The sequence below is a fragment of the Symphalangus syndactylus genome, chromosome 20, assembly GCF_028878055.3.
Source record: "Symphalangus syndactylus isolate Jambi chromosome 20, NHGRI_mSymSyn1-v2.1_pri, whole genome shotgun sequence".
Classification (NCBI taxonomy): domain Eukaryota; kingdom Metazoa; phylum Chordata; class Mammalia; order Primates; family Hylobatidae; genus Symphalangus; species Symphalangus syndactylus.
Window position 1 is genome coordinate 47,395,429 of NC_072442.2, and position 23,739 is coordinate 47,419,167.

The 23,739-nt window shown below is 41.1% G+C and overlaps 1 protein-coding gene across 1 annotated transcript in view; it reads left to right on the forward strand.

Moving 5' to 3' along the window:
• The window catches only part of LOC129470167 (leucine-rich repeat-containing protein 37A2-like), a 51,217-nt gene that overhangs the window by 5,792 nt on the left and 21,686 nt on the right, over positions 1-23,739 (forward strand). The window contains exons 4-8 of the mRNA XM_063629274.1: positions 2,323-2,394; positions 5,539-5,610; positions 6,262-6,342; positions 22,865-22,936; positions 23,492-23,566. Of these exons, the coding sequence (XP_063485344.1) occupies positions 2,323-2,394; positions 5,539-5,610; positions 6,262-6,342; positions 22,865-22,936; positions 23,492-23,566 (372 nt within the window). The remainder of the gene's footprint in view (positions 1-2,322; positions 2,395-5,538; positions 5,611-6,261; positions 6,343-22,864; positions 22,937-23,491; positions 23,567-23,739) is intronic.

Here is a 23,739-nt window from a genome sequence, read left to right on the forward strand (position 1 = left end):
AACTTGATTCTTTCACTTCATGATATGCCTTAGATTTCTTTCCTTCCCAGTACTTAGAGGGTCACCCCATTCATTTAAACTCCTGCACAATCCATAGTATCGATGCATCACAGTTTATTTAATAATTCCCCCATTGATGAATGTTTAGATTATGCTTAGTTTTCTTGTTACATGCATTGCTGCAATGAAATCCCTGTACATGCTTCTTTGTGAACATGGGCAAGTATTCCTGTAGCATAGATACCTAGAAATGGAATTGTTGGGGTGAAGACTATGTAGATATAAAATTTTAATTACCTTCAAAAATGTTGTGCCAACTTACTCGATTGTCAGCAGAATATGACAGCATTCATTTCCCAACACCTTTTCACCACTGGGTATTCTCCAACTTTTTGCTGAAGTTATGAATGAATAAAAGGGATTCCATCTAAATTTGAATTCTTCTGATCACTCATGAATTTAATTAAATATCTTTATATGTTTATTGAACATTTGTGTTTCTTCTCTGAGTTTTCTGGCCTTTGTTCGTTTTCCTGTTGAATTGTTTTATCATTTTCTTCCTGATTTATAGAAGGAATTGGTTTAGACACATAAGTGATTTTGGAAAAAAATGCTTATATTCAAAGTAACTGACATTTTTCACAACAGTTTGTGTGTCACGTCATTAGTTCAATGTATATAGACAAGTCATGATGAGTTTAAATTAAAAATAAAACATATACTAGGCACGGTGGCTCACACCTTTAATCCCAGCACCTTGGGAGGTAGGCTGATCACCTGAAATCAGGAGTTTGAGACCAGCCTGGCCGATAGGGTGAAACCCCGTCTCTACTAAAAATACAAAAAGCAGCCAGGCATGGTGGTGGGTGCCTGTAATCCCATCTACTTGGGAAGCTGAAGCAGAAGAATTGCTTTATTTATTTTTTCAGATGGAATTTTGTTCTTGTTGCCCAGGCTGGAGTGCAATGGTGCGATCTTGGCTCACTGCAACCTCCACCTCCAGGGTTCAAGCGATTCTCCTGCCTCAGCCTCCCGGGTAGCTGGAATTACAGGTGCCCTCCATCACACCCAGCTAATTTTTATATTTTTAGTAGAGACAGAGTTTCACCATGTTGGCCAGGCTGGTCTCAAACTCATGACCTTAGGTGATTCACCCACCTTGGCTTTACAGAGTGCTGGGATTACAGGCATCAGCCACCACGCCAGGCCAGAACTACATTTTAAAAACAAGAAAATTATTACAAAGGTCAGGATAGTGGTTACCTATTAGGGTTAGAGAGAGGGATATGATTGGAAAGGGGCACACTGGGGCTTCTGGCATGCTAGCAATGATCTTTTGTAACGATGTTTACATGGGTATCTGCTTCATAATTATTAAACTGAATATTTGGCCAGGTGAGGTGGCTCATGTCTGCAGTCACAGCACTTTGGGAGGCAGAGACAGGAGGATCACTTGAGCCAGGAGTTTGAGACCAGTCTGGGAACAGAGTGAGACCCTGTCTCAAAAATTAAATTAAATTAAATTAAATATAAACAACATTTATGTTATGTGCACTTTATGCACATTGTAGTTCTCAGATTTTTTTGATGGGGGGAAAAGGTTGAATGGCTTCACTTGCAGCCCTGACATGGTTCCATGTGGGGCTTTCATAATAAGGTTTGGGAAAAGAGAGGAGGAAATGGAGGTTCTGCTGATCTTGGTGCCACCCAGTGTTGGATTCTGTTTTTTTTTTTTTTTTTTTGAGGCGGAGTCTCCCTCTGTCGCCCAGGCTGGAGTGCAGTGGCACGATCTCGGCTCACTGCAAGCTCCGCCTCCTGGGTTCATGCCATTCTCCTGCGTCAGCCTCCCGCGTAGCTGGGACTACAGGCGCCTGCCACCACGCCCGGCAAATTTTTTTTTTTTTGTACTTTTAGTAGTGACGGGGTTTCACCGTGGTCTCGATCTCCTGACCTCGTGATCCGCCCGCCTCGGCCTCCCAAAGTGCTGGGATTACAAGCGTGAGCCACCGCGCCTGGCCCAGTGTTGGATTCTGAAAGTGATTTTGTGATCTAGAGAGGAGGCGTGAAATAATACAATTTGGTGGGAAGAGTGGGTAGGGGTGTGTGTGTGTGTGTGTGTGTGTGTGTGTGTGTGTGTGTGTGTGGTGGAGAGAGATGGACACAAAAAGGAAAATGGAAGAAAAGGTTGGAATGAAAGCACAGCAGATACCACCATCTTGAAGTGACCATGACCCAGCTTTCCTCCACATGCAGGAGATAGTCCTGTGTAGCAAATAGTTGTAGTTTGCATTTTAATCTAGAAATAACTTTTTCATTTTCCAGAATTCTCAGTGAAAATAACTTGACTGAATTACATAAGGATTCATTTGAAGGCCTGCTATTCCTCCAGTATTTGTAAGTTAGTTAATTATATTTATGAGTTTTTAGTCATATTATCTGTAAAATGAATAAGGGGTTCAAATTAGATAATCTCTCAGATTTCTTCGAGCAATAAAATTCTGCAATTCTTTAAGTTTGTATAGGGTCTCAGCCCATCTCTAGCATTAGCTACCTCCTGTGCATTTTCAGTTTTTAAATTATATAGACAAAATACAGACAGAAAAGAATTTCACATGGTAAGAAAATCTGAGCAGTGACTGACACCCATATGAACCTTGTTTTATAAGGGTTCACATACCATTCTTTTTCTATTCGGTCTACAACCAATAGATCCAATCTAATCTATGGCCTATTTTTAAATAGCCCATTAAGTTAAGAATGGTTTTTGCATTTTTAAAGGACTGTGAAAGAAAAAGAAAAGAAACAGAGAAATATGCGAGAGAGATCATATGTGGCCCACAAAGCCTAAAATATTTACTGTCTGACCTTCACAAAAAAAGATTTCAAAAAGTTGGTTCAGTAGGATGAAAGGAATTAAAGTTAACTTCAGATTGTTGCCTAAAGGAGAAGAAGATGGAGACCACCTACATTCATTTGAACATCATTAATCCAGAATTTTTTGGTAATTTAATCGGAATTAAATTAACATTTAAATATTAAAAAGCTGAATTATATCAATAATATCAAGAATATTAAGCTACCAAGAGAATAGGCTGGTATTAAGGATTTCATTTCAGGAATTGTTATATTAAAACAGATGTTTAAAATGATGGTTAAGTGGTAGAGCTAGAAATGTTTACACTAAGAAGCACATCAGAAGGCCGGGCGCAGTGGCTCAAGCCTGTAATCCCAGCACTTTGGGAGGCCGAGGCGGGCGGATCACGAGGTCAGGAGATCGAGACCATCCTGGCTAACACGGTGAAACCCCGTCTCTACTAAAAATACAAAAAAATTAGCCGGGCGTGTTGGCGGGCGCCTGTAGTCCCAGCTACTCGGGAGGCTGAGGCAGGAGAATGGCGTGAACCCGGGAGGCGGAGCTTGCAGTGAGCCGAGATCGTGCCACTGCACTCCAGCCTGGGGTACACAGCAAGACTCCGTCTCAAAAAAAAAAAAAAAAAAAAAAGAAGCACATCAGAAATGCCCCTAACTCTTCACTAATTACAAAATAACGATCTCCCCAGCCCTGTTACCAAGAAAGGGATCCCTGTATTTCTGTCTGTTTAGAGACAAGAAGATACTATGTTCATTGCTATGAAAACTTGATTCTTACCCTTTGTCCATAGAGGCGTGTATGTCATTAATCCTTATTAAGCTCATTAGTGATGGTCTTTTGCAAACAGATTCTTTCAAATATAGAAGGCTTAAGGGAAGTGGGTGTAAAGACCCTCAAGTGGATGCCAAAGTGCTACAGAGGCCATGAAATAATAAAACTACGTTTCCTTTAAAATAGTTATTTTCCTTCTACTCACTCCCCCAGCTATTCATTTATTTTCCAAATATTTGAGTTTGCTTTATTTCCATGTGTCAGTTTTAAACATGGTGGGCAATGCAGATGAGCAAGACCTAGTCCATGCTTTCAAGGAGTTTATGCTCAGAAGAAATGGGATAAAAAATAACTACATTAAAAAGAAGAAATGGATGTGGGCACTAGGAGGGATAAATTGTTTCTGGAGCATAGGAGGGTTAAATTGTTTCTGGAGCATAGAAGAGGAAAAAATGCCTTCAATTTGGACCCAGGAGGATGTAACTAGAACAGTGCCATTTGAATAGGATTTTGAAGGGCTATTGTGTAACATCAGACACACATCTTGGGGAAAAAAATATTCTAAACTTGCAAAAGGAAAATGGGAGGGCAAAACACGGAAAGTATTCGAGGAATGCCATGAGTACCCGTAGAGTACAAGGAGGGAGGGTAGGAAAATGGAGCCAGATCTTCTAGGGCTTTGAATGCCAAGCTGAGGAGCCAACATGGGGAACCGTGTTACCACAGCAGTGCTGTAAGATAGATCTGCGTCACAGTCATTGAGAGGGCACGTTAGAACTCAGTTCTGGACTCCACCCTCGTAGTTACTGATTCAGTTGGTCTAGAGTGGGACCAAGAATTTGCATCTTCAATAATTTCCCAGGAGATGCTGGTCTTTGCAAGCCACCTCTGGAGAGTTTATATGATGACTGTGTGCAGGATAGTTTAGGAAGGGAGAGGCTAGAGTTGGAGACATCAGCCAGACAACGTTACACCATCCAGGTAAAGAGGGAGGGACACACTCCATCACTGTATAACTGAAGAAATTTCTTTCATGAAATATTAAAGAAATATAAGACCAAAAATGAATTTCTATTAATATGATAGAAATTAATTCTATTAATATGATTTGAATTAGTTCAAAGTTATGTATTAGGTAAAAGGGTAACTTCCTTTCAAATGATGTGAAAGGACGTCTTTTATTTCTTCTGATATTGAACTGGCTTAGGAAAACAGACCAAAACTAAGAAGGTGTAGAAATGTGAGACTTTTTTGTTTGTTTGTTTGTTTTTTGAGACGGAGTCTCGCTCTGTCACCCAGGCTGGAGTGCAGTGGTGCAATCTCGGCTCACTGCAAGCTCTGCCTTCCGGCTTCATGCCATTCTCCTGCTTCAGCCTCCCAAGCAGCTAGGACTACAGGCACGTGTCACCAGGCCCGGCTAATTTTTTGTATTTTTTTGTAGAGATGGGGTTTCACCATGTTAGCCAGGATGGTCTTGATATCCTGACCTCGGGATCCACCAGCCTCGGCCTCCGAAAGTGCTGGGATTACAGGCGTGAGCCACGGCACCTGGCCCGACTTTTTTTTTTAATATTAGAAATTGTATATATAGAGATAAAATCTTTGAGCTCATAATCTAAGATTTGATGACACTACAAAAGGGCATCTAATCAAGTCTACTGCTCTCAGGAAAAATTAATTCCAAAGTCCATTAAGTTGTATATTTATTAAAACCATGAAAGTGAGACTCTAGGAGAGGTATGGGCAGGGTTAGGGGCTCTGGAAAGTTCAAATACAAGTCCAAACGTTTAGAGTTGAGATGAAAAATGTGTATTCAATATTATTCTAAACTCTTGCTATTATTCATACTAATCGACATTTAATAACTAATCAAGGCAATATTTTCCTTTTCCTAGAGATTTATCCTGCAATAAAATACAGTCTATTGAAAGACATACATTTGAACCACTACCATTTTTGCAGTTTCTGTAAGTTACAAATATAACTTGATTACATTTGGAATTTTTATAAAAATTGTAAACCTCTTTGCTATTCATTTTGAAATATGATTAAAATTTTACCAGTAGAAAGCTACTAAAATTATACAGCAAATCCTTTTTGTCTCTAGCAAGGATTATTGTGAGAATTATTACACAGATCTTAGTGAATCATCAGAGAGCAGTGGTTCTCAGCTGGTGTGATTTTGCACTCAGGTGGCATTTGGTAATGTCCGGAGACAGTTTTGGTTGACAAAACTGTGAGTGTGCTCCTGGCATCTGGTGGGCAAAGGCCAGAGATGCTGCTAAACATCCTTCAAGGTATAAGACAAACCCCCATGGCAAAGAGTTATATAGTCCAAAATGTCGATGGCACTAAAGTTGTGAAATCCTGTTCTAGAGAAATAAAGATCACTCAACACGGGTATTTACTGAGCATTCACTGTTTTGTAGCTAATGCGCCACATGTGCAGCGTTAAAGTATAAATTATAAGCCAGTATCTTCCACAGTGAGATTTCCTTAGTGCATAGAGAAGGGATTGAGGTTATGTTCCATCCTATATAAATTAGAATCATGGCAAATGGTAAATGTTCTGAAATAATTTTTTTTTTCCTTTGGCTTGTGTCTTTTTTTTTTTTTAGAAATCTTGGTTGCAATATAATTACAGAACTCAGCTTTGGAACATTTCAGGCCTGGCATGGAATGCAGTTTTTACATAAGTTGTAAGTGAAATAGAAGATGAATACGTGTGAACAACTATTTATGTACAAAAACTCCTACAATGATTGGTTAGCTGGGTATGAGCCCATTATGAACTCTGAAAAGTGTGTCTTAAGATCCATTCATTTTTCTCAAATGGGGAAACTAAGGTACAAAGAGGCCAAGAGACTTACGTAGCTTATATATGACCTCCTCTGCTTGTCCTAGTTCTGACCTATAGCATGGGCAAGAAAAGGCATCAAAGAAGTGACCCTCAAATTAGCCTTGTTGCTGGGCGGGGTGGCTCAGACCTGTAATCCCAGAACTTTGGGAGTCGAGGTGGGCGGATCACCTGAGGTCAGGAATTCAACACCAGCCTGGCCAACATAGTGAAACCCTGTCCCTATTATAAATACAAAAAAATTAGCTGGGCATGGTGGTGCAGTTTTTTGCTTCCTGGAGGATTTTGTGTTAAGCTTCCTTCCTTGCAGCTAAATGTTGCAGACCTTTAAGCAGTTAGAAACTCTGCATATGAGCAGGAATCAAAGTTAAATCCAAAGTGTAGGACCAGACTTCGTGGCTCATGCCTGTAATCCCAGCACCTTGGGAGGCCAAGGTGGGAGGATCACTGGAGGTCAGGAGTTTGAGACCAGCCTGGCCAACATGGCGAAACCTCATCTCTACTAAAAATACAAAAATTAGCAGGTCGTGGTGGCGGGCACCTGTGATCCCAGCTATCGGGAGGCTGAGGCATGAGAATGGCTTGAACCCGGGAGGTGGAAGTTGCAGTGAGCCGAGATTGTGCCACTACACTCCAACCTCCCCTCCAGGCTGGTCTCGAACTCCTGTGACCTCAGGTGATCCGCCCACCTCAGCCCCCCAAAGTGCTGGGGTTACAGGTGTGAGCCACCATGCCTGGCCAAGATGGTGTTTATGTTAAGCTATTGCGCAAAAAAAAAAAAATTTGTGAAGAAAATATATCGCTCTATCTTAATTCCATATACTTTCCTGACTACTCTTCTACCGTAAGTGCAAAAATTCTATGATTTCTCTGTATAACATACCCATCAAATCAGAGTGGGTATATTCAATGGCCTGAAGGGGACTCAAGGTGAAGATTCTCCTCTACATCTGACTTTAGAGAAGACTTTCCACCTGCCTTGTGGTTCAGAAATCTAGTTTCACACAGTACATTTTGAGATAGAGGGAGGCGTTCAGGATGTGTCTGGACTAGAGCAGCAGTTTCTGCAGATGCTCCTCTCTGTCCTCATTAATTTGCTGATGCCTAACTTAGGAAAAGGACACTAAGGGTCTGTTTTTCTTTTGCCCTCACACCAGAGAACAGGCTCATTAGGTCCCTCCACCAAGAGGTTTAGGTAGCATCAATACAAATGTTTTAAACTCACCATCTTTACTAAGCACTTTATACCACTGGGAGTCCCTCATAAAAATCTGGTGGCCGGGGGCGGTGGCTCCTGCCTGTAATTCCAGCACTTTGCTGAGGTGGGTGGATCACCTGAGGTCAGGAGTTCAAGACCAGCCTGACCAACATGGTGAAACCTGTCTCTACTAAAAATACAAAAATTAGCTGGGCATGGTGGCCGGCAACTGTAATCCTAGGTACTCAGGAGGCTGAGGCAGGAGAATCACTTGAAACCAGGAGGCGGAGGTTGCAGTGAGCCGAGATCGCACCATTGCACTCCAGCCTGAGCAACAGAGTGAGACTCTGTCTCAAATCGTCATCTAGCCAGCTCCACTACAATTATGTAGGCCAACACCAGGAAAACACTGGAATCACAGTTGATAAAAATTAATGAATTCACTCAAAAACATTCACTGAGTGCCATGTCCATTTGTGCCAGGTACTGTACTAAGTGCTGGGGCTACAAAATCCATCTCAAAGACACACCAAGATAAGGACTTTGTCCCCAGGGGACTTTCATTCCTCAGGGAGGAAGTGGATGCTGATGGGAAAACATATGAGAGCCATGTGGGGATCTGTACGGCAGGGTGACAAGGAGAGGACAAAGCAGGAATGGGGGGTGGGTTAAGAAAGACTTGAGGAGACACTAACTTTCTTGAGTTTCTGTGTTCATCTTAAACAACAGAAAAAGGCATTTGCTTCGTGGTGATGAAAAAATCAGAGCTAGCTGATATTGGAAACTAGTACTCATTTCATATAAACAGAATAGAGCTGTACCCTTCAAACTAAGTCACGGTTACTTTCAAAGATTGGCACAAGGGTCTGAACACACCAAGTGTATGTTAGGGGCTGGGCTCCTCTGGGGTCAAATCTTCCTGGTAAACAAAGCTACATTGCAGAGTCATATTTGGCACATGTGACATATAGGCCCATTGCATTTCTTTCCAAAGGCAAGTTGCCAAGGGAAGGTACCAGTAATGTTATGACCAATATGACACCGTTTTGTGGTGTTTGTAAGTTGAAACAATATATTTCCCTGCATTACATAAGTTTGTAAAAAACAAAAAAAGAGGCCCCAGCTGTGGTTGATTGAAGATGAATTGAATAGAACGTAATCTTCAGGGCTTCTCACTTGCACAGGCCCTTCCAAGGTCCTGGGAGGGCCCCTGGAAATTTTTGTATTCATAATTTTTTTATGTTTTTACTAGATAAGGTTCGGGCCCCACAAAATCCTGACATCATCCCTGGGTTCCAATAGTTACAACCCAGTAAATCCCTTGAATGAAACCTCTATGTTACTGACAAATACTGACTAGCCAAGTTAGCAGGGTGATAGGGTCAGTCTATTTTGAATCTGAAATCCATCTCAAAGACAGGCCAAGAGCTTATTAGTGGACTTAACTGGATTCTGCTGGCCCAAGCGCCGTAAAGTTAAACAACTATATTGAGGTTTTGCATTGGGGAAAGGAGGACATTTATTTGCAGGGCATCCAAGCAAGAAGGACCAGGCGGCTAACTATCAAAGTCCCTCGCTGAATGGGGGCAATAATCATATCTCTTACAGATGAAATCATGAATGAAATGGTTTATGGAAAAGCAGCAATGGTTGATAATCCTAAATATTAAGTATGTTTATATTTTTTCCCTGACTTAAGTCTCCTTCATTCCTATACACAGGTCCAGACTGATGGCTTATTTTTGAAAATTCTCGTAGTCACTTCATTGGTTCTAACAATAATTTTAGAAACTGGATGACTTGGCAATGTAGAAAGGCTGTACTTTATTCAGAGAGAGCACACTCACATATTGGCTTGTCTATGGCACATCCATACCGTGCCAAGAATGTAAGCACTAAGAGAGAAGAAGAGGAAAATCCAGGCTTTATCCCTAGTGAATTATTTATCCCACTATTAGGATATTACTGAGGCAGGTGTGGCCACACTGTGATGGCAAATTGAGCTTCGGTCACAAACATGCCTTACTGTTCCCCCCAGTCTACTGACTTCGGCTTCCTTTACATAGCGGTAGATGCACAAAAGTTTGCACAGTTGAGGGTATTGTCATGTTTTGGTATGTACTGGAATCCTGGCAGCTTCTTCTCTGATTCGGAGAGGCACAAACATTAAAGACGAAAAGAACAACTCGGGTCTGTCCTTTGGGGTGATTTAGGGTGGCTGTTTAAATTTGTAATGGTTGAAAAGTCTTGAGATTGTCACACCTAGCAACTCTTATACTTTTCTTCTCTCAGCTGCCGCTTATTCTTTTCACCTGTGTAACAAGCTGTCTTCTCTTCTCACAGAAGCTTAGCATTTCTTCCTCTGCCCCAAAGCATTTTTTCAATACTTAATTTACTAGGTGCTGTTTATGTTGTAGGCATCTAAGTACTTATACAAGTGAGATAACATGTCCGAAGTTCTTAGAACGCTGCTTGGCATATGGTAAATGCTCCATACATGTTACCTCCTGTGATATCTCATTTTCATTTTTCCAACAACTCTTGCGATGCAGTTATTATTATCATTTCCATTTTGCAGATGAGGAAGTTGAAACTCAGAGACGCTAGGTAATTTGCTAAGGTTCACACGGCTAATAAGTGGCAGAACCACATACAAGCTTTGCAAGTAATTTTCAATGCAGCTCTTAGTTCCCCTGTAATAGGAGCTGAATGATGACAATTTGGCTTTGTGTGCATTGTATCTTACTTTCTAACTTGAACAGGACCTGTACAGCAGTGAGCTCCATTTCCCTCTGAGAATCCCATGCTTCTGGAGCTCCTGGCTGTACCAGCTCTGGGCATCCCCAGGGTTTATGCTCACCGGTCAGTGCTGGTGTGACATGACGGCTGAGCACCGGCACTGTTTCCAGTGCATTGCTAGGCACTAGACACGTGCTCTTTCATTTATTCCTCAAATTGCTTTGTGCTGTAAACACTACCCAGAAAGGCTCATGTTCATTACTCAAGTCACTTCACCAGAAAGTGACAGAGCCAGAATTCAAACCCGGGTCTACCAGACTCCAGGTCCCTTGCTTCTTTGGTTTTTCCTCATTGCAAGGGAGTCTTCTTCAAGGTTATTCTCAGGACTTTGATTAAGATACAGGCTCACAGCTGGGCATGGTGGCTCATGCTGTAATCCCAGCACTTTGGGAGGCCAAGGTGGGTGGATCACTTGGGCTCAGGAGTTCGAGACCAGCCTGGCCAACATGGTGAAACCCCGTCTCTACTAAAAATACAAAAAAATTAACTGGGCATGGGGATGGGCACCTATAATCCCAGCTACTCTGAAGGCTGAGGCAGGAGAATCACTTGACCCCAGTAGGTGGAGGTTGCAGTGAGCCAAGATCACACCACTGCACTCCAGCCTGGGCAACAGAGTGAGACTTCATCTCAAAAAAAAAGGCTTACCGTTTCAGATTCTCTAGACTTTGCCCCTGAAAAAGCATTTATGTGATGCAGTCCGAGGTCTTGTATTGAGGAGCTTGGTGTGGGGAGATGTGTGGCTCATGAACCTCTGTAGATGAATAAAGGAAAGAGGTTACTTTCTCCCTAAGTACATTGCACATATTGGGTGAGGGTCTAGGTCATCTGCTTATTTCTTTGACTACCTTCCTCCATGGAACCAGTTTTCCCTGACTGCCTTGAGATTCTAGCATAGATCATTTTGGAGTTTGTCATTTAAATTTATTTTCACGGCCTGCTTTGGACATTTTTTCAGCTAAAGCTGTTAGGATTTCAGTACATTTAAGACAGTGATGACATGCTCCAGTCCTTTCATCTCTGTCTCCTCAGTTAATAGAAAGGAAACGTAGCCCATCTGTCTGGACCTGTACAGAAGAATTTGGAGGAAAAACAGGCAAGAAATGTTCCCTTATTTTGTGAGCTACCTTGATTCTGTCCCATTGTTCTACAGCAAAAGGCTTGTACAAAAATATTTATTTTCCTCATCTTATAAGCCATATTTAAAAAAATTATTTCGAGCAGTACTTCTTAAACTTTTGCACTGAGACAGTCTTTGAGGCTAAAAAAAAGCTTGCCACATTTTACTCCCATAAAGATACCAAAAAGGCGATGGACTGGGAGTCAGTGCACCTTAGTTTAATGTATAAAATGAAGGACTTGAACCAGAAATGGAAATGATCATCTACTGTGAATCTAAAAACACTCGAGGCTGGGCGTGCTGGCTCATGCCTGTAATCCCAGCACTTTAGGAGGCCAAGACAGGCAGGTCGCTTGAGCCCCAGGAGTTCAAGATCAGCCTGGGCAACAAAGTGAGACCCCGATCTCTACAAAAAGACTTTTAAAAAGTGGAAACATAAATCTAAATAAATAAAAACATTCATATCATTTGGTTTGTGGAAAAGAGTTGCTGTAGAGTCCTCAAACTTGAGCCGTTGAGCCAGTTCCCACTCAGTCTCTCCATGGCCCAGGCACAACCTTAGTCAAGAAAAGAATGCCTTAGAACAGGAGGAAAATAGGGTAATATCGAGTGGCCCTATATTTTGATTTCATTAGGGACAAAGGCAAAGATCCTAATGTCAGCTGGAGAAGAGCTTCCTGGTTCAGAGGTAATGCTGAGCTCAAGGCTATGGATGAGCTGTCAAGAAAGAGGGAAGGTTGGAGAGTGAGATAATTTTGGAGGAAAGATAACAAACTTTGCTAAGTTGTTTGGCTACATATTGCTTTACAGTCATTATTTTTGGTTGTTAAAAAAAAAAAAATTAGAAACAGGGTCTCACTGTGTTACCCAGGCTGGTCTCAAACTCCTGGGCTCAAGCTCACCTTCTGCTTTGGCCTCCCAAAGTGCTGAGATTACAGGCTTGAGCTGCTGTGCCCAGCCTACATTCGTTTTTAATAGCTGGGAGGAAAGTGAGCAGAGGAAGATATAGAATGAGGGAGTAGCCGACTTGTACAGAGCCCACCAGTGGTCTTACAAGTTTTCATGCCAAAAAAAATCACAAAGGATATTTAAAGCCCTATTTTGAGAATCCATACTTAACCAGTCATGTGGCACTCACATTCTTCCTCTTTGTAACCTCATCTTATTGAATATTAGTGTTACAAAACAAATTAACTGAAAAACCATCTGGAATAGGAAGAGGAGGGGGATCACAAGGCAGGACAAGCTGTGTGGCTCCCAGCCTCGCCACTGACTCACTCTTGATCTTTGTCAAGGGAGAGTGAATCTTCACTCCTCTTTTTTCCATCTGCCAGCATGTTTGGTCTTCTGGCACCTGGTGTTCTATACAGTACAACATGCTTCTTTGTGTTAAATTGAGACATGATCCACATACCATCAACGCAGTATTATAAAGTGTACAATTCAGTGGCGGTTAGTATATTCTCAAGGTTGTATAGCAAACAATCACCATTATCTAACCCCAGAACATTTTCATCAGCCCAAAAAGAAACATGGTACCCATTAGCCGTCACACCCCAGTGCTGTCTTCCCTCAGGCCCAGGTAACTACTAATCTACTTTGAGTCCCTATGGATTTGCCTATTCCAGATCTTTCATATAAACGAATCATACAGTATGTGGCCTTTTGTGTCTGGTTTCTTTTCATGAAGCATGTTGTTTCTAAGGTCCTCCCATGCTGCAGCATGGATCATTCCTTTGCAAGGCTGAGTGATATTCCATTGTATGGAGCCATCACTGTATCAGTTCATCCATTCATCACTTAGTGGACCTTTGGTTCTTTCTACTTTATTTTGGCTTTTATGAATAATGCTGCTATGGACATGCATGTACTACTTTTGGTGTGGACATGTTTTTAATTCTAGGGTGCATCCCTAGCAGAATTGCTAGATCATATGGCAACTCTTAGGTTTAACTTTTTGAGGACCTGGCAGACTGACTTCCACAGTGGCTGCTCCATTTTATACTCTTCCATCTACAATGTTTGAGGGTTTCAATTTCTCCATGTCTTTGTCAACACTGTCGTTGTCTATCTCTTCTCATAGCCATCCCAGTGAGTGTAAAGTAGCATCTCGCTGCAGTTTTTGATGGATATTTCCCTAATGATTTAAGACATTCAACATTTTTATGTGTATATGAGCCATTTATATATCTTCTTTGAAGAAATATTTATTCAAATCCTCTGCCCATTTAAAAAATTGATTTGTCTTTTTATTGAATTATAGGAATTCTGTATATCTTCTGGATACTCTGGATATTAGACCTTAACAGATAATTTGCCAATATTTTCTCTCATCCTGTGAGTTCTGTGACTTTCTTGCCAGTGTCGTTTGATGCACAAAAGTTTTTAATTTTGATAAAATCTAATGTATTTTTCCTTTGGTTGTTTGTGCTTTTGGTGTCATGTGTGTGTATAAAATGTCTTATTCTTTTTTAAAAAGGTTCAGGGTTTGGTTTCAAATCAGGCTGTGTCCCTTTCATCAGTCTGACATTCTTTTCACCATGTCAGCTGCCTTCAGCTAGTAATACTTCATTAAATTCAAAAGACAAAATTGTTTTAAAAGAAAAAAAATCCAGTTTGGAGAAGAAAAAACTGTTGTCTAATCGGAGATTTACTCCCATGTTTTTGTCTAAGAGTCTTGTCGTTTTGGCTCTTACATTTAGATATCTGACATATTTTGCATCAATTTTTATAATCGTGTGAGATGTAGGGGGTCCACCTTCATTATTTTGCACATAGATGTTCAGTTGTTCCAGCACCATTTAAAAAAAAAACATTATTTCCACATTGAATTGTTTTAGCACCCTTGTCAAAAATCAATTTTCCATAAATGTGAGGGTTTATTTCTGGGTTGTCAGTTCTATTCTATTGATTTATTTGTCTGTCCACATTACAGTGTCACACTGTGATTGCTGTAGATTTGATTTGGGTTTTGAAACTGGGACATTTGAGTCTTCCCACTTTGTTATTTTACAAGATTATTTTGCTATTTAGGGTGCCTTAAATTGCATTATAATTTTAGAACTAGCTTGTCACTTTCTGGAAAGAAGCCAGCTGGGATTTTAAGAATTGTACTGATAATAGCAAAGACATGTAATCAGCCCAAATGCCCAACCTAACTGCTATGTTATTCCTATTCCAATACTTTGCAATATATGTAGCTTTTTAGCAAGAGGATATGTTAGCAGGGCGCAGTGGCTCACGCCTGTAATCCCAGCACTTTGGGAGGCCGAGGCAGGCGGATCGCCGGAGGTCAGGAGTTAGAGACCAGCCTGGACAACATGGTGAAACCCCGTGTCTACTAAAAGTACAAAAATCAGCAGGGCATGGTGGTGGGTGCCTGTAATCCCAGCTACTCGGGAGGCTGAGGTAGGAGAATTGCTTGAACCCAGGAGGTGGAGGTTGCAGTAAGCCAAGGTCACGCCATTGCACTCAAGCCTGGGCAACAGAGTGAGACTCCAATGGAGACAGGCTTTCAGCACGTTGATCAGGCTGCTCTCGAACTCCTAATCTCAGATGATCCACCTGCTTCAGCCTCCCAAAGTGCTGGGATTACAGGCGTGAGCTACCGTGCCCAGAAAATAAATGAAAACTTTTTAACTCAAAAAAACAACAACTGTGATGAAACCGTAGATCAATTTGGAGAATCGTGCTATTATTATCTGCTCCATGTTTACAGAATACTCTGTTGAATTTGGTTTGCCAGATTTTGTCAAGCATTTTTCCGTCTACATTCATAAGAAATACTGGTCTGTAATTTTTTGTGTGTGATGTGTTTAGTTTGGATACCAGGTTAATATCACCCTCATAGAATAAGTTAGGAAATGTTCTTTCCTCATCTGTGTTTTGAAAGACTTTATGAAGGATTGGTGTTAATTCTTCTTTAAGTATTTGGTAGATTCACCAGTGAAGCTGCCTGCTGGTCTTCAGCTTTTCTTAGTGGAAAGTTTTTTGATTACTACCTCAATCTCTTTACTTGACATAGGTCTGTCTATTCAGATTTTCTGTTTTTCTCAAGTCAGATTCAGTAGTTTATATCTTTCTGGTAATGTGTCTTTCATCCAGCTTATCCAATTATTAGCATATATTGTTTATATATATAATCCTTTTTATTCCTATTATAATCCTTTTTATGTCTCTAAGAACAATAGTAATGTCCCCTCTCATTTCTAATTTTAATAATTTGGTCTTCTGTATTTGTGCAGTGCAATGGCTCACACCTGTCATCCTAGCACTTTGGGAGGCTGTGGTGGGAGGATCGCTGGAGCCCAGGAGTTCAAGGCCAGCCAGGGCAACATACTGAGACCTTATCTCTACAAAAAAAATTTAAAAGTTAGCTGAGCGTGGTGGCACACGCCTGTAGTCACAGCTACTCAGGTGGCTAAGGCAGGAGGATCACTTGAGCCCGGGAGGTCAGGGCTGCAGTGAGCCATGATTGTGCCACTGCACTCCAGCCTGGGAAACAGAGTGAACACCTGTCTTGAAAAATGAACAATAAAAAACCAAATGTTTGTGGCCAGATGCAGTGGTGCGTACCTATAATCCCTGTACTTTGGGAGGCCAAGGAAGGAGGATTGCTTGAGGCCAGGAGTTTGAGACCAGCCTGGACAACATAGTGAGACCCTATCTCTAAATTTTTTTTTTTAGTTAGCCGAGTGTGGTGGTGCACACCTGTCATCTCAGCTACATCTTAATTTTATAATGTTGTAGTTCAGATTAATTCCAACTTTGTTTCAATAGTATACAAAAACTTTGCTTCTCTAAAGCTCCACTCTCACCCCCTCCTTTATACTGTTATTGTCACACATTACATCTTTATATACTTTATGTTCATCAACTAGATTTATAATTATTGCATTATGTAAGTATCTTTTTCTTTTTTTTTCTTTATTTTGGGACAGAGTCTCACTCTGTTGCCCAGGCTGGAGTGCAGTGGCACAATCTTGACTCGCTGCAACCTCTGCCTCCCAGCTTCAAGCGATTCTAGTGCCTCAGCCTCCTGAGTAGCTGGGACTGCAGGCACACAACACCACACCTGGCTAATTTTTGTATTTTTAGTAGAGACAGGGTTTCAACATGTTTGCCAGGCTGGTCTCAACCTCTTGACCTCAAGTGATCCTCCAGCCTCAGCCTCCCAAAGTGCTGGGATTACAGGCCTGAGCCACTGTGCCCGGCCAGTGCTTTTTATTTCTTTGTGCAGATTCACATTAGTACTCCTTATAGGGCAGGTCTTCTAGCAACAAAGTCTCTCAGTTTTTATTCATCTAGAATATCTTAATTTCTCTTCAATTTCAAAGGTAGTTTTGCCAGGTATAGAATTATCGGTTGACAGATTATTCAGCACTTTGAATATGCCATTTCATTGCCTTTTGTCCTCCACTGTTGTGTGTGGTTGCTTTGTTTTGTTTTTAGACAGGGTCTTGCTCTGTTACCCAGGCTGGAGTGCAGTGGTGCAACCACTCACCTTGTTGCAGCCTCCACCTCCCAGGCTTAAGCAATGCTGTCACCTCAGCCTCCTGGGTAGCTGGGCCTACAGGCATGCACCACCACACCCAGTTATTTTTAAATTTTTTGTAGAGACAGGGTTTTACTATATTGCCAGTGCTGGTATCCAACTCCCGGCTTCAAGCAATTCTTGAGCCTCAAGCCTCCCAAGGTACTGGGAGTACAGGTGTGAGCAACCATGCCCAGCGCCTCCCTTGTTTTTGAAGAGAAATCAGCTATTAATCTTATTGAGGATCCCTTGTATGTGATGAATTGCTTTTCTCTTGCTGCTTTGAAGATATTCTGTCTTTGGCTTCTGTCAGTTTGATTACAGTATGTTTAGATGTGGATCCCTCAGTTTTTCCTACTTGTAGTTCCTTGAGCTTCTTGAATATGCAGATTGTTTTTCATCATGTTTGGGAAGTTTGGGGCCATTATTGCTTCAAATATTCTTTCTCCTTTTTTCTGTTTTTCTTCTCCTGAGACTCTCATTATGTATATGTTGGTAAGCTTGATGATGTGTTCCACAAACAGGTCTGAGATTCCATTCACTTTCATTCATTTTTATTTCTGTTCCTCAGAGTCAACAATCTCAATTAACCTTCAAGTTCCCCATTCTTTCTTCTGCCTGCTGTGATGTGCCATTGAGAACCTCTAATAACTTTTCCATTTCAGTTACCATACTTTTCAACTCTAGAATTTCTATTTGGCTCCTTTTTATGGTTTCTATCTCTTTACCGATATTCTCTATTTGATGAGACATTGCTTTCATACTTTCCTTTAGTTCTCTAGTCTACAGAACTGGATCATTTCTCTTATCTCTTTGAACATATTTTAAATAGCTGAATTAAATTTTTCTCTAGGCCAAGCATGGTGGCTCATGCCTATAATCCCAGCACTTTGGGAGGCTGAGGCTGAGGCTGAGGCCAGGAGTTCAAGACCACCATGGGCAACTTAGCAAGACCCCAGCTATAAAAAATAAAAAAATCTTTGTCTAGTAAGTCTAACATCTGGTCTTTCTTAGGGACAATTTCTGCTTATTTCTCCCCCCACCACATGTTTGGGCCATACTTTGTTTCCTTGCATTTTTCATACATTTTTGTTAAAAATTGAATATTTTAAATAATATAATGTAGCAATTCTGAAAATCAGATCTATGCCGCCAGGGTTTGGTGTTACTGCTGCTTGTGTTAGTAGTTGCTATTTATTTAGTGACTTTTCTGAACTTCTTCTGTAAAGTCTTGCATTATATGTCATGTGTTCCCACTAAAGTCTCTCCTCAGTTAGCTTACCGATCAGCTAATGATTAAATGAAGATTTACTTAAATTCCTGGAACTGGTAAGTCTCCTAGTTTTTGCCAAGGGGCTCTGTGTACACGTTGGGGCATACCTTCAGCACTCAGCTAGACAATTTACAGCCATGCCTTAGCTTTCACTTCTTGCTTGTGCAGAACCTCAAGATCAGCCAGGGATGAGAGTTTGTGAACTTAATAGGTCTTTCCTGACCATGCTGACAGCCTGCCCTATGCATGTGCATGACATTCCAAATTGCCAGGAATATGTCTTATGGACTTCTAGTTTCCCAAACGTATATCAGAGTGTTTCAAAATTCCTGTGGACATCTTATTCCTCAGCTTTTCCTATTAAGCTTTTTGATTAGGCTTTTTTTCCCCAAACTGTTATTCATTGCCCAATACAGTTGCCATGTTAAAACACTTGTCTGTAATTGTTTTCCAAAAACACCCTCTTGGAGAGGCTTTAGCACTAGACAGCTTTCATTCTGGTCAAATAAAGATAAACCTTTCAAATGAGGTCTTCCAGGGAACCACCAGACAGATGACATCATGACAGTTAACTGAGAATAAGGTTTTGAAGGAGCTCCAGCTCCACTCAGCTCCCTCTGGTTGGGGATGTGGGCTGTTTTTCAAGGTGACTACTGAGCTAGAGAGTGAGGAATGGTCTAAGGCAAGTTAACACAAATCTCACTGTTCTTACAGAAATTTTTCTTGAATAAATGCTCCTTGGGTTGCTGCAAGACTTTGGTTACATTTCTAGAGTTCTGAAAAAGTTTATTCTGGTCAATTTTTTTTTTTGCCATTTTTTTGGTGTTTGTTGCTTTTATGAAGGGATGAGTTTTTGGATGTCTTTTTTTTTTTTTTTTTTGAGACAGAGTCTCGCTCTGTTGCCCAGGCTGGAGTGCAGTGGCGCAATCTCGTCTCACTGCAAGCTCCGCCTCCTGGGTTCACACAATTCTCCTGCCTCAGCCTCCCGAGTAGCTGGGACTACAGGCACCTGCCACCATGCCTGGCTAATTTTTGTATATTTAGTACAGACGGGGTTTCGCCTTGTTAGCCAGGATGGTCTTGATCCCCTGACCTTGTGATCCACCTGCCTTGGCCTCCCAAAGTGCTGGGATTACAGGCGTGAGCCACTGCGCCCAGCCTGGATGTCTTTATTCCACCATTTTCACTGATGTAACTTACAACATGGTTTTAAATCTCTGAAGGCTCACTGGGCACATGCCTGTAGTCCCAGATACTCGGGAGGCAAAGGAAGAAGGATCCTTTGAGTCCAGGAATTCTGGGCTGTAGCATGCTATGCTGATTGGGTGTCTGCACTAAGTTCAGCATCAGTATGGTGACCTCCCAGGAACAGGAGACCACCAGCTTCCCTAAAAACGGGTGTACCAGCCCAGTTCAGGAATGGAGCAGGTCAAAACTCCCATGCTGATCACTAGGGGGATCATGGCTGTGAATAGCCACTGCTCTCCAGCCTGGGCAACACAGTGAGTGAGAATGTGTCTCTTAAAAAAAAAGTCTCATTGACCATAGACTAATTAACTATTTAATCATGGGAAATGATTAGGGGAAAGACATAAAAAGAGAAACTGCAATCCACTTTTTTTGCTCTGTCGCCCAGGCTGGAGTGCAGCGGCTTGATCTTGGCTCACTGCAACCTCCGCCTCCCGGGTTCAAGCAATTCTCTTGCCTCAGCCTCCGACACAGCTGGAATTACAGGCAAGCGCTGCCGTGCCCTGCTAATGAGAAATTGTAATTCTCATAGACGTCCTCCCAGAGGAGTAGAAGAAGGTTGAAAGGCACTTCTGTATTTAGTCTTCTCAAAATTAAGGGTGGGCCCAGTGGCTCACACCAGCACTTTGGGAGGCCAAGGCAGGAGGATCACTTGAGATCAGGAGTTCAAGACCAGCCTGGCAAACATGGTGAAACTCCCATCTCTACTAAAAACACAAAAAGTAGCCAGGCATGGTGGTGCATGCCTATAGTCCCAGCTATTTGGGAGACTGAGGAAGGAGGATTACCTGAGCTTGGGAAGTGGAGGAGGTTGCAGTGAGCCAAGATCACGCCACTGCACTCCAGCCTGGTCAATGGAGCGAGACCCTGTTTGGGTAGGGAGGGGAGGGGAGTGGAGGGGAGAGGAGAAAGGAAAGAAAGGAAAGGAAAGAAAATAGAAAGCAGGAAGGGGGAGGGAAGGAAGGAAGGAAAAAGAGAGAGAAAGAAAAAGAATGAATGAAGAACGAAAATAAAAATTTAAAAGAAAATCTAAGGTTAAAGTAAACCCTTTTTCTTCATACAGATTAAACACATGAGTTCAAATCACAGCTTTGCTGCTTAATAGCTTGGTGACCTAGGACAAGTTATATAACCTCTCTGTGCCTCAGTTTCCTCATTTAAAAATAGGGCAATACATCCCATTACTGGGTATATACCCAAAGGACTATAAATCATGCTGCTATAAAGACACATGCACACGTAATGTTTATTGCGGCACTATTCACAATAGCAAAGAGTTGGAACCAACCCAAATGTCCAACAGCGATAGACTGGATTAAGAAAATGTGGCACATATACACCATGGAATACTATGCAGCCATAAAAAATGATGAGTTCGTGTCCTTTGTAGGGACATGGATGAAACTGGAAAACATCATTCTCAGTAAACTATCGCAAAGACAAAAAACCAAACACCGCATGTTCTCACTCATAGGTGGGAATTGAACAATGAGAACTCATGGACACAGGAAGGGGAACATCACACTCCGGGGACTGTTGTGGGGTGGGGGGAGGGGGGAGGGACAGCATTAGGAGATACACCTAATGCTAAATGACGAGTTAATGGGTGCAGGAAATCAACATGGCACATGGATACATATGTAACAAACCTGCACATTGTGCACATGTACCCTAAAACCCTAAAGTATAATAAAAAAAAAAGGAAAAAAAAAAAATAGGGCAATAATAATATCTACCACGTAAGGTATTTGCTGATCACAAATACATGGCAACGCAGTAGATACTCACTGTAATAATTATTATTTTTATAATTTCTGCAGAAGTACAAAGATGATTCTTGGGTTAACCTAAAGGCAGATTTTCTTTTATTTCTTCCTGTTTCTTTTATTTTTCTTGTTCACCTTAAAGAATTAAAAAGAAAATCGATTCCGGCATTTTGGAATAAAAATTTGCATCAAAATCAATTTATTCATTTTATTGACATATAAACAAAATGTCATTTGTTTATTCAATAAACATTTGTTAAATGCCTAATACATTTCAGACATCATGCCAGGCACAGGGATGACAGGGCATGGTGGCGGGCACCTGTAATCCCAGCTACTTGGGAGGCTAAGGCAGGAGAATTGCTTCAACCCGGGAGGCGGAGATTGCAGTGAGCCAAGATTGCGCCACTGCACTCCAGCCTGGGCGACAGAGTGAGACTCCGTCTCAGAAAAAAAAAAAAAAAAAAAAAAAAAAAAAAAAAAAAAAAAAAAATGTGGTATCTGCCCTCAAGGCGCTCATAGTCCAGGAGCCTGACAACTGGACAGGTGATTACATGCAGTGTAAGAAAGGCTGTGATGTCATACAAGAAGACAAGTGGGAGTATAGTTTTGACCAGTTCCTCCTCTTAGATTTATTCCTTCTTCTTTGGCTATGAAGCAAAAGAATTGGTCCTATTTTTTTTTTAACTGTGCAAATTAAACCATAAATTTTAAAAACTTTATAAAGATAAAAGACAAGCAGCCAGCCGCAGTGGCTCACGCCGGTAATCCTATCAGTTTGGGAGGCTGAGGCAGGTAGATCACCTGAGGTCAGGAGTTCAAAACCAGCCTGGCAAACATGGTAAAACCCTGTCTCTACTAAAAATACAAAAATTAGCTGGGTGTGGTGGTGGGTGCCTGTAATCCCAGCTACTCGGAAGGCTGAGGCAGAACAGGAGAATTGCTTGAACCTGGGAGGCGGAGGTTGCAGTGAGCCAAGATCGAGCCATTGCACTCCAGCCTGGGCAACAAGAGCGAGACTCCATCTCAAAAAAAAAAAAAAATAGATGAACAACTTGAATTATGATGAGCAACTTGAATTATGGAGGATGCTAGAAATAGTGTTTCCTCCACAGTCAGGGCTTCCTACCAACATACTCACTTTTAGGGTTTTTGACCTGGAAAGTTCTGTGGCGTATTTTTTCTTTGCTATCCACTTTTTTTTCCTTGTAGTTCTTCCCCTCGTTCTATCCGTTATCTTCTAGAGACCTCGGTAGTTCCCAGAGGAATAGTGCTTTATGGAGTCTAATGGTGATTTCTTAGGTAAAAACAGGAAACATTTTTTTCTTTTTTACCTACAAGTTCCATACCAAAAAATGAATGTAAACTTTCCATGCAGTTTCACACACTGAAAATGCAGGTTATTTTAATTCCATTGCATTTTTCAGAATTCTGAATCGCAATCCTCTGACAACTGTTGAAGATCCGTATCTCTTTCAATTGCCAGCATTAAAATATCTGTAAGTACCATAGTACTCTCGTGAGTCATGAGATGATTTATGCTTTTTAAATTGTTCATCAAAGCTTAAGTATTTTACATTTAGGCTAAAATGTCATAATTCAAATTTTAACTGGGTTATTGAAAAAAGTTATTGGCGAAGAAAAAAATTAAGAGGATGTATAATGGTCAAGACAGCCAGCAGGGGAAGAGAACAGCATTGAAGAACTCATATAGATTTGGAACATGTAGACACATGGAGGAATATTATTTAACCAAGAAAGCAAAGGGGAAAAGGTGTTCATTATTCTAAAAATGAAGAAAAGCGTAAATAAGATGGTGAGTGCAATATGAAAGTGAGAAGATAATGGTAAAAAAAAGGTGTAAGTTCTGCTCTTGAGTATCATTAATTTGATGATGCAAATCAGCTTTAATTTCTTTAATAAGAGTCCCCTGGAATTCTACAGCAAATAAACTCTTGAGCTGGCTTATTTAATAGAGAAGGCAAAATTGAATTGTTAAGTACAGAACTTTTTATTGGGGTTCATATCATGAATGTTTCGGCTTTCTTCTTCAGAGACATGGGAACAACGCTAGTCCCACTTACAACACTTAAGAACACTCTCATGATGACTGTTGCACTGGAAAAACTGTAAGTTACTTTTTTCTGAGATTTATTTTTACTTAGTTGGTTCTTTAGGTTCGTTTTATTATTTTCTTAAGTCAGGTTCATTGAGGTATAATTTTCATATAGTAACATTCATGCTTTTTAAGTATACAGTTTGATGAGGCTGACAAATGTATAGTTACATAACCACCACTACA